We start from the raw sequence: 12,229 nt of genomic DNA on the forward strand, positions 1-12,229 counted from the left end.
AGTTTTATGATCACGTAAACCTGACTAGGTTTTGACATACAGGTGGAAGGTGCAGGTAAAATCATGCATTTGGAGCTGTTCTGTGCCAATTCATTTTCACATGGAAGTTAGGCTGCTCATTTTAAAGTGGCAGCTGACTGGTCCAAGTGTGAAAGGGCACAGTTATATTTTAGTAGACTTGTTCAGTTTTTGACAGAATCCAGATGACTGTGGGCCTCCAGGAAACCAGGACCTGAATCGACAGGATGTTTAAAATGGGCTGGATTCATCTTCAAACAGCTGCATTTACAATGGAAGTGACTACATATGAGCTTGTTCCAGTCACTGGAGATCTGCCTAGTACAGCCAGTGGCATCCACATTTTCCAGTTCACCCTAAAATAGACACTTAGATTTCTATTTCTAATTCTAGGCTACAGTAAAGAAAGGGGCTAGCTAAACCCTGCTACTTAATGCTACTGCTCTGGAAAAAGATTTGCATATTCATGTAGATTTTACTTGGGAAGAGCAATATTTCATCAATATTTACAAGTTACTAGTTGTTAGGGATCCAGTGTTGGCTTTTTGGTACATGTCTATTAATCTAAGGGGTAGCAAGAGGTTTTGCACATAATGAGAGCCACTAGTGGAATTAGGCCTACCTGAAGATGGCCTCAGTGCTGAGCCAAGTTCTTTGATTTACCCCCAACAATTCTGCTTCCAGTTTCTGGCTCCAGTACATTACATGAATGTTAGAATTACCCTACACTCTTCTCAAAACTTTTTCCAAATACCTTGCCAGATTTGATGTTTCAGATGAACCTGTAAAACTTGATTGACTGTCCTGTTTATGGACTCCATCATGTGTCAAATCAATCAAGAGCTACAGACTGTCACATCCTTAGTGCCAATTCAAGTAAAACAACGTGAGCTTTTTATGCTTTTTTGGGTTTTTTTGTAATCTTTAAAGATAATCTTCAAAAACACACATACAGCTCTACTTCAGTTCCTTTGTAGACTGGATAGAAAACGAAACTTTCAAGAGTTTCACAGAAAAGAAATTAAAAGACAGAAAATACAGATTTCAAATAGAATAAATATATATATACTCACACATGTATGTTTACATGTGTGTGTATATGTAAGTAAGTTTTCAGTAAAATATCGATCAGACTATCCAGATTTAATATAAGACCATCAGGTTTTCTGAAGACTGAATGATTCTTGGGAACCCACCATGCCGTCTACCACAAACACCTTTTACCAAGAGACTGCTACTTCTTTTCCTGGCATCTGAGGTCATAAGGGAGATGATTAACTATATTTTTCCCTCTGACTTTCACAACAGCTATGTGAGGCAATTGCTTGTAGGAGGAAGTAATTGCAGCCTGGAAGTCATTGTCTGCCAATCCTGGACATAGACAAAGTTTGAAATATTTAAAGTTATAAAGGAAATCAGTGAGTGTGTTATTTAAACTTGATCTGGCAGTTTCTATGGACAAAGTTCTATAAAAGCATTAAATCATAGAGTCATAGAATGGTTTGGGTTAAAATGGACCTTAAAGATCATCTGGTTCCAGCATCCCTGCATGGGCAGGGATACCTTCCACCAGACCAGGTTGCTCCAAGCCCCATCCAACCTGGCCTTGAACACTTCCAGGGAGGGGGCAGCCACAGCTTCCCTGTGCAACCTGTGCCAGTGTCTCACCACCCTCAAATTAAAGATTTCCTTGCTAATGTGTAACTTAATCTCCTGTCTTTAAGTTTGAAACCATTTCCCCTTGTCCTCTGACTACACACCCATGTAAAAAGCACTAACCCAGTTTTCCTGTAGGCCCCCTTCAGATATTGGAAGGTTACTATAAGGTGACCTCAGAGCCTCCTTTTCTCCAGGCTGAACAACCCCAACTTCTTTAATCTGTCTTCATAGGGGAGGTGCTCCACCCCTCTGAGCATTTTAGTGGCTCAAAATCTTCACTATCTTGCAATAAATCACAGGCAAACTACCTGCAGAAGGGAGCTCTGGCACAGGATGACTACAGATAACCCAAGATATCTGCTAAAGTGGTTAAAAGATTTGTGGGCTGCTTGCCCATAGCCAAGAACCACCCAACAAAACCTGGTGTAATGAGTCAAAGTCCCCACCACAAGCCCTCAATATTTCAGTAAGTGCTTGCATGCACGCTCCTCCTCTATGGTACATGCAAGATGGAAGTATTTTACCAAAAGGCAGCTTACCTTGTGCTGTTGGGAAATAAGACCATGTACCTGGGCAGTGACTTCAGAGGAGTCTTACACTTATAGAATGAATTCCTGGGCTGTTGTGTCTTTAAAACTTTGCTAGTTTTTTTTTTTAAATCTCAAGCTTAACAAAACTAATCTTACAAAGTCTGTGTCTGTGGCAAAGACCAATATATATAATATTCTAACTATTGGCTGATAAGATGGGACATCTTTATGTCGCAGTGGGAGTTTGATGCAAACAGATGCGAGACGGAGACTTGTTTGATGCAAACAAATGTCCAACTTTATTGAATCAGAAGGTGATATTTATACACTAATCTAAGAGCTAATGCCACGTATACATATTGCTGATTGGTGATTTCTACATCTCGTTACACACGTTTTAACTTGATTGGCTACAAAGCATTTAGCAACAATTAACTAACAAAGCTTATCTTTCACACATTCGAGCTTCTTCGTGGATGTTGCTATCTTGCCGAGTCCCTTAATCTAATCGTCTTGCTTACTCCTTAACCTTCGAGTGTTCTAACGTGCTGTTCCTTGTGGTTACAAAATATGCTTTAAGCAGCACTGTCCTTGCACATAGCCCAGGGCTTATGGTCGAATTGTTCCATCAACAATTGTTCGGTACTAACAGTTCGAGATTGTACTGCCTCATCTTTAAAACCAGTTTAGTATGCATACTCATGCTGAAATTTAAACTAGCCTAAAATCCAGCTGTCTTCCACACCAATAAAGAAAACTGCAAACTGCTTCATTTCATGGTGTAACTAGCACTTCAGGGCATAGAATTAGATGCTTAGAGGATTTTCTCAATACATCAGCACAATCTTAGTATTTCAATAAACCTAACTACTGCAGAGATGAACTTTTTAAAGACCACATTGACTAGTTTCAATTTGAGCAAACCTTAAGGTTTATGCAAACCTTATCTAAAATAAGGTGAATGTTGCTAACACCAGCAGATAATCCTGACTTTGCTAATTTATGCTTAGCAAAGGTGAAGATTCAAGTGAACTAAAATTTCATGATCAGCAAAGTTGCATAGTCAGGGACAGACACAGGAAATGTAAGGACAGCTATGGACAGTTAATTTCTCTGCTTAGCTAATTCTGAAGAATCACCACAGTATCTCCTTGTGATGTTTCTTTGTCCCTCATCTGGATATTCAGATTTCATTCTTAGTGAGACCTCTTTGGTTGAATCTTGGAAACTACAGACTTGAAATCTCTTAGGCTGGAGAAGAGAAGCACCTTCTGCTTTGAAGAAAGTATAGGATTATCTTTCTCCATTTTGAATAAAGATGTTTTCATCTAGTTTGATATAGGTTACCAGTTCAACAGACATGTACCCCTCCACTGCACTAAAGCTGGTGATGCTTCTACTTTTCTTACTAAAGAAACAGTGGTTATTTTTTACCTCTCAATGTGAAATCCTTGTCAAGAGAAGACCTGTTTTACTCAGCCCTAACTATTTGAGACCAGAGCTATTATAACCACCACAGGACTTACTTTGACAAGCTGTACTAAGATAAAGACTGAAGCTGGTTTCCACAAGTTTTTGGTTAATATAGTGATTATAATGTAACTTTTTAATTGTAAAAAATATGTCACCTTTTGAAGTGAGGGTATGCACCTATTGTTTTCTTAATTCCTTTATGTTAATAATCTTGGGTGAAAAATAAGAAATGAAGGGCAGCTTTATTTTTCTAAAGCGAAAAGATATAACAGGTCAGAAATATTGCAGCTAATTAGATGTTTCCAGATTTTTTGGGTTGCTCAGAAATACTTGTACACATCAGTGCTCAGAGGGTAAAAGTCTCACTTGCCAAATGTATTTATTCTTAAAAGAAGATAAGCTTAAAAAGAGAAAAATGGGAAAAGAACAGGGAAGGCCCAATGTAAAGAAGTTTATTAGAAGACTCTAGGTTCGTATCCTGACTGAGTGAACCAAACCTTTGTCTTTTAGAGATGTAGAGATGTAACCTTGCCAGATAAAATTTGCATGAAAGTTTACTGCAAGGGTGAGAAAAAACATCCAGGCAAAACCTACAGCCTCTTTTGGTAAAGCCCACAACCAGTTTGAGGAACATGCAGTCAGAGATGTGCTCATTTACATTCCTCAGTTTGATGAACTTGAACATTTGCAGAAGTGTTTCTCTGAATTGTACCTGTGATGCTTTAGGAACAACAACTGAGATGTGTTACAAAAGGGCACTTTTTTCTTCTTGTTCCTCATGCTAGAATTCCTTACTTTAAGAATAGTGACAAACCCTTTTCCCACAACTCCAGAAGGCTGGCTCCTGGCTCCTTGCCTTTCTGGCTCCTTCTTCTTCTTATACTCTGCCTACATTCAAAGTTAAGTGTCTGTTTTCTGTGCTTGTCTAATGTTCTATCATCTCACTGACAATTCAGGCAGTCCAGAAGGGTTGAATCCCCAGCAGGAATACTGCACACTGACTATCCCTATGTTTTCACCACTTTTAGCTACATTCAGGTAGACATAATCTATCCTAACCCTTTAGCTCTTGTTACTGCTTTGTAATAGCATTAAGCTGAGCAAATAAAAATGAAAACAAAGTTAAAAAATCAGAAAATGTTCAGGGAATCTGATACTATCCCCACAATGATTACTTTCTTGTTTTATTTATGACATTTTCAAATTAAACTACAAGAAAGGCAGTCTGTGGATGCAGTGGGGAAGGACATAAAATTACCCTGAACAAGATGAAAATATAAATACAGCATTAACTAAATCCAAATAGACGCAATAATGAGGGAGATAAAGTATGTTGAAATGCTATGTTATGGTTCCAGCAACTTAAACTGGGCATTTAAAAAGCAAAACATCACAAGTAAGGGTAACAAAGAAGGAATTTCTGCTAGCCCAAGCTTTCCTGAACAAAGAAATCAGGATTAGAAGGATTTAGCAAAAGGAAATGCAAAGTTGGAAGGGGGATTTTCTGTACTCTACATTTCTTTAAGAGGCTATTTGCCCCTGAGAATGACTTGCAACAACAGCCCTCTCCTCCTTTGCAGAAGACATGAGGGAACCATTGCATCATTCTTTTGCTTCTTGCAAAGCACACCTTCCTTACCAAAAACCATGCCAAGGGGACATACCCTTTTTGCAGAGTTCTTGTAGGCACCTAACCACTAAGTCTGGTGCCTTTCAACTCCTACTCAAGAGGTGCCTAAATCTGGGATGCATTTGTATCTTACTGACTGCAGTATTCCAGCATAGAATTTGCCCTTACCCAAGCCACAGATCCTGACACTGCTTTGAGTATTGCAGCATCTATGCATTTTTATATCCTTTTTATCAAGATGTGCTCTCAGATAAACAAGTTTGTGATTCGCCCTAAACCAAAACTGAATGTAGGAGATATTCAATAGATTTATGACCAATATGACAGATCTAATGGAAATTTTCGTCTATAGTCTTACCTTCCAAATACATACAATTTTTATAGGAATAGTATCTAGGGGTTAGATCCCTTAGCAGGTGAGAACAAATATTTTTCACTTGCAAAGGCTTTTTATTAGAGCTCCCAAAACCTGTCTGTTTTGGAAAGATTAGTTTTATTATCTAGTGTCAAAGTTTATTTTTTTATTTTCAAGTATCAAAGCAGTGACACTTGAAAAATACGTTTGAGTCAATAAAGAGGTCATTAATAGGTATTTTTCTATGGTAAGGCAAAGACAGAAGAGCTGAAACAGCATTAATATTTTTTTTTTTCAAGAGCTTTGTGTCAGTGAGTTTTTTTCATGTTCTCCTCAAAACTGAAGAGTTACTTTAAGTTTTTAGACAGCTCCACTAACAAGAACAGAATTTCATCCACAATGGATTTGGATCAAAGGGATTTTTGCAGCTCTGATCATGTGATGCATTCATTACTTGGAACATATTTGCTCTGTCATGTGCTTGATATATTAGGAATACCTCTGACTTCTTTGCAATTCCTATTTTCTTGTGCCTTTTTCTGGGCTTCCAATAGCTCAGCTAAAAGCTCTTGAAAGACCAGCAACATTAGTCTAAGATCACTTGCTTGATATAGGCTATTACTTCTGATTATTTTTAGTGCATCTCAAGCCCTGCATCAAATTGATCAGATAAAGAAACAACACAAGTAAGCCCCCACTCAGCTTCTTGCTGCTTGTGCAAGAGCCTTTTCTTAGAGCTGTGCTCAGGTTTATTTTTAGAGCAGAGTATCTCTCCACTTCATTAATTGGATTAAACAGTAAAAATGATTCATGCCCAGAGGTAGGAGTGCTTGAACCCACTTTCTGCCCCTCTTTTATTAAGCAGCACAGATGTGCCTGCAGTTAGCAGCTGGTTTGACCTTGCAGCCTTTTCAGGCTGCTATTGCCCTGCTTCACAGTAATTACTGTTTCTCTGCCTTCTGCCCTTCTCATCATTCTTTGCTTTCTTCCCTTTTTGAGCCCTGTACTTCTGTGAGTCTGCATTTCTGTACTTGCAGCTTAATGAGAGTCAGCACCCATGCAGGGAGCACATTGAGGCACGAGGTGTGCTTTACAGCAGCTAAATGCTCCTACACTAAGACAAATCAGCAAACCCATAAGCTCCTGTGTCTGCCAAAAAGGATATAAATAGGCCAAACAGTGAAAGCATGGTTTTGCTTTGCAGTCTGCAAAACTGAGATTAATTTTGCAGAATTACAGGTGATGCCAATAGAGCAGCTGCAAACAGAACATTTTTTACAAACTTGCCATCTTGCAGAAATTGAAACCCACTAGCCTTTCTTTTTGTTAGAAGAAGGCTTGTTACTGCTTTACCCTGGTCCTTTCAGACTATAAACCAGTTCAAGCAACTTGAATCTGTATCTGGTTATTGATTATGCATTCTGTTTATATCATACATATACCAAGAATAAATGGTTGTATGCTTTCCTTTCCCCAACTGAAAAAAAAACAAACCCAAAAAACAAAACAAAACAAAACAAAACAAAACAAACAAACAAAAAAAAACCAACCCCCCAAAATCCCCCAAAAAACTAACAAACAAACAAAAAACAAAAAAAAAGCCAACCAACTTCAGCACTTGGCATGGATCACTGTTTATTTGAGAGAAGGGGAGGCAGAAAATATTGTGTATTACAGGAAGTAAGATCATGACATCTGGAGTACAGAGGTTGGATTGAGCTCATGGACATCCTATGGCATAGTATTCTCATGCAGACACCAATTTAATTTCCATTTGTAATGTGATTTTCTATATTTTACAATGATGTAAGAGGTGTGATAAGGTATAGACTGCAAAAAATATTGGAAAACCACTCAGCAGGGAAAAAGTTGTTGTTCAAAGCTCAGAAGAAGTGAGACTGGTAAAACATTACCATGATAGAGAGGAAAGAGTTTTCAGGAGATGATTTTAATGGACTAGGTACATCCAGAAATAACCTGGCCATATTATCTAAGGCTTTTTCTTAGTTTGATTAATAAAAGAAGCATATTTTTAATTCCTGTTTTGACATATTGCTTTTCTCTCTTGACATTTGTTTTCTAGGTTTTTAAGCCAAGTGTTCATGATATGATCCAGCTGCTCATAGGGATCAACAATCCCCTTGTGAAAAATGGTTAAAAACGGATCCCACCTGGATGCTGAAACTCTGGCAATGCTCCAGAATAAGGCTATCTCCATGACCCTCCCTGTTGTGTACACACTGGTGGCTCTGATCAGTATCCCTGGCAACTTGTTCTCCCTTTGGGTGCTCTGCTGCCACATCAAACCCAAAACCCCTTCTGTTATATTCATGATCAACCTCAGCATCACAGATCTTATGCTGGCAAGCTGCTTTCCCTTCCAGATTTCCTATCACATCCAAAGCAATCACTGGAGCTTTGGCAAAACTCTTTGCAGCCTCGTGACTGTGATGTTCTACTCAAACATGTATTCTTCCATCCTGACCATGACCTGTATCAGCATCGAGAGGTACATGGGGGTGGTTTATCCCCTGAAGTTGATCAAGTGGAGAAGAAAACGATATGCCCTGGCTGCCTGCCTGGGAATGTGGATTTTCTTGCTACTAGCCTTCTACCCGCTAGAAAGCACAGATCTGACCTACGAAGTGCAAGAATTGGGGATTATAACCTGTTTTGATGTCCTTAAATGGGATATGCTGCCCAACTTTGCAGCCTGGGTAGCCTTTCTCCTCACGTTATTTGTCGTGCTCTTCCTCATCCCTTTTGTGGTAACAGTTGGATGCTACATTGGCATAATTCGGAAGCTTATTCAGACATCCAGCAGATATGGTAACAAGCAGAAAACAAGGTCCATATACCTGGCAATGATCGTCCTTCTGGTATTCATCACTTGCTTTGCTCCCAATAACTTTATTCTGCTTGCACATATGGTCATCCGCCTGTTTTATGACAGGAGTTTGTATCCTGCCTACAAGTTCACCTTGTGCCTCAGCTGCCTCAACAACTGCATAGATCCCTTCATTTATTATTTTGCATCCAAAGAGTTTTACCAGAAATTCATGCAAGTGTTTCGCCCTAAGGTACTGCTCAGTGACAGCTTGGAAAACAGAAGGGAAAGTTTATTCTCTGGCAGGACCATGTCAGCCAGATCAATGTCAAGCGGACCTATGGATGGGTTAGAAGGAGTAAAGGTGTATCTGCAAAGGCAAGAAAGTGTTTTTTAGCCTTAGACATTCCCAGCAGAAAAGCATCCATGAGATTCATGAGCAGACACAGAAAACATTTCTTTTTAAATAGCTGCTCCCCAGATACCTTGCTGCAGCAACAAGAAGTCAAGCCACACCCATATTGTGCATCCCACTTTGGTATTTTCTGGTAAGAAATGGAAGTGTTAAAGAAACTGAGATTATTTAAGAAACCACTGAAGCAACTTCAACATCCACAATTAGGGGCTGACCTGGAACTAGTACTGCTGCATGAAACCAAGGGATAACTTTAGAACAAAAATTAATTTCAGGTTGCATGATCTCAGTGTTTAAACAAAGGGTTGTGATTCTCAGTGAATGTGAAATGTTACTGTATATGAATTAGAGCATACATTAAAACTAGAGTTGGCGTAAGGGAGTTATTTTTCTAAGCAATGTGCTGGGCTTTTTGTTTGTTTTGTTTATAATGTGTTACTTTCTCACCTCTTGTAAAAGAACAAGTAAAAGTAGTTTATCATTTTGCCATTAATGCATAAAGAGAAATGCATAAAGTCACTGTGAATTCACCACAGCACTCACCCAACTGCTTATCAGAACCACACTAACCTTTGAAAGGTTAGGTTGACTCATTTATTTAAATTTTTATATAGTAAAATATTTCATACAATGAAAAGAAAGCTGAAACGAACAGTGCTTGAGACTACTTCAGCTGCTGAGTGGATTATATATTTGTTTATTGAAGTTATTAATTTCTCAGGACAGTGGGAAGCAGTTGATTTAAGAAAACAGATTTTCTCACATTGACCTACTACAGTAATAATGCTGCTGCTTGTATGTGTTTGGTATCAAAGTTGTACAGAAATACAGTCCCCTCAGCAGAGAATTTAGCTTCTTGTAGTGCACAGAGACTGATTTTATCTTCCTTATGGCCACAGTGTAGATTATTAACCAGATTTTCAGCTGGATAGATGAGAGGTCATCCACACACTGAAGAATTTCTGTGCTAGCAGAAATCAGCTGAAAACCTGTCCTTAGGGCCAGATGACAGAAATGTATTTCTTTCAAGCAGTTAACAGCAAGAAGAAATAAAAAATGAAAGCAAGTCTTGAGAATGGAGTTATACCAAATACCCTAGAATTAGGTTATGTGAGGTTAATTGTGCAGTCCTGTGTTTGGATATACTCTCTGAAGTATTCTTCTCCAGCTTGTTTGCATATACTGTGTCATGTTTAAATTCTTCTCACATCTCAACAACTGCCTGTGTGCTTAGAAAGACAGCTGCTATAGAACATGCACTGGGCACAGACAAAGGGGAAGTTTTTCCTGTGGTATTTACAGCTTTTTACCTAACTTTGGACCTCATTGACAGTGAAGAGCCAAAAACACCTGGCAGAACCTGACAAGTTGCCCCTCACAAGCAAGAGACAGCCACAGGGTATTCTTTTGCTGTGCTGTGGCTCCATCCAGCACTGCATGAGCAGACTTTCACTGATTTTTGAATTCCTGTGCCTAAAGAAAAGACAACATCCAGGGCACTTAAAATTTGGGATTTTTTGTTTGGTTTTGGGGTGTTTTGTTTTTTTTTTAAGATGTTATTTCAACACAGTTTTCCTCCACAAATTTCCTCATGATAGAGGCTGGACAACCACAAAATCAACAGTGGGATATTTGTATTCCCTGTCTTCTGCTGAAGTATCATCAATTATTGGAGCAGGATAAATCTGAGTGGGCCTAGAACTGCCTTTCAAAAGCCACCTGAAATATTTTTTGGCACTTTGCATTGTTGGTTTTAATTGATCTGCACATATTCTGCCCACAAGGCCAACCTCAGTAATACAAAACCTGTCCAAGCCTTCCCATCAAGTTGTCTGGGAGCCATCCTGCACCAGCAAGCTGTGTGCTGGGGGTGTATGTGCAGTGAGGTTTGTTTGTAATTTTAAATCAACTTGTGTGTGCTGAAAGAAAGGAGACCACTGAACAGGTTTCTGTGGGAGCCTGGGGCTCTTGAGCTCCTGCTTCAGCTCTAGCACATGCTCCATAATGCCTGCAAGAGCCAGGACCTCCAAAGAAAGAAAGATGGCTCTTCCCAAGCTGTCCCACATCCATCAGGCAGAAATTCAGTTGACTTACATTTTACAAACCTAAGTTAATAATTTAGCAGTGCACGGTTTCACATTGTTGACCCTGTACCATCCACTTTCACAGAATTCCAGCTTTCTCATTATCAAAACTGTTTTCAGCATTTTGCTGTGGCAGAAAAGTTTTTGGATTTTATACAGAATTGTTTCTCTTTTTTTTTTTCTTTTTTCTTTTTTTTTTCTTGCTTTTGCTTTTTTTTTTTAACATACAATCAATCATTTTTATTATGAAAAACATTACCTCTAATTCTAATGAAGATTATCACCCCGTTTCATTCTGAACATAATCCTTAAGAACTTCGTGCCTCCTAAACTGTGCTGCAACGTGTCTGTAACTGTAACTGACACCAAAAGGGCAGAAACTTTACACTTTGGATACCAACTGCTATATTTTGAAAATTCCATATTGCTCCTTCTGTAAGAGAGAAAAGATGCTCACAACTGACTAAAAATGTTGCTCTCTCCAGCCTCACACAGCTCTTCATAGCCCTTTATCCCTCTTCTGACTGAATAAAAGGGAACAGGAAGTATGCCTCATTCAGGTACCTCATGCCATTTTACTAACCAGCCTCTATTTTGCTCAGATTAAGCAAAAATTCCTATTTGTTCACTGGTATTGTTCCTCAGAAAAGGAATACAGAAATGTACCAAATGACTGCAATCTTTTCAGTCCAACCATGTATAATGTGAAGTTTTGGAGGGGTATCTCTAGAAAGAAGAAGAAAGTATTATGAAAAGTGTCTCAACATAAAGTGTTCTTTGACACTGGAAACATCTTCTGGAAGCAAAACTTCTATCCTCCTTGGTCAGTGGGTGGGGGTTGACATGTATATACATATATATACACATATACATGCACATAAATGTAGATTGCCATTTGAGAGGTTATTGAGAAGTTCAAATGGGTCCTGGGTGACATGCTTACTTGATTGCCTCTGTGGTTGATGTAATTTTACTGAGATGACATGAATGTATAGGCTTCTGTTCAGTTTTGGGTTTTGAATTTTTGGGGGGTTTTGAATTTTTGGGGGTTTTTGTTTTTTTCATTATTGTTTATCAATTTAATCTATAAATGTTCTTTATATTTTTTTCTCTATATATAATAATAAAAAAACCCAAGCATTAAAAATTACATGATTGAAGATTCTTTCCACTGTTTTCCCCTTCTATGTGTGAGTAACTTCCAAGTTTAGAAGAGAGCAGGGAAACCAAGTTATGGA

General features: G+C 38.6%; 1 protein-coding gene across 1 annotated transcript in view; it reads left to right on the plus strand.

The window, feature by feature from the left end:
- P2RY8 (P2Y receptor family member 8) overlaps positions 1 to 9,097 on the plus strand; it is a 30,106-nt gene extending 21,009 nt beyond the window's left edge. Inside the window, exon 3 of the mRNA XM_030462383.1 lies at positions 7,749 to 9,097. Coding sequence (XP_030318243.1) covers positions 7,816 to 8,889 — 1,074 coding nt within the window. The 5' untranslated portion in view covers positions 7,749 to 7,815 and the 3' untranslated portion in view covers positions 8,890 to 9,097. The remainder of the gene's footprint in view (positions 1 to 7,748) is intronic.
- Positions 9,098 to 12,229: the final 3,132 nt, after the last annotated feature.

This window comes from Calypte anna, chromosome 1, assembly GCF_003957555.1.
Source record: "Calypte anna isolate BGI_N300 chromosome 1, bCalAnn1_v1.p, whole genome shotgun sequence".
Classification (NCBI taxonomy): Eukaryota; Metazoa; Chordata; class Aves; order Apodiformes; family Trochilidae; genus Calypte; species Calypte anna.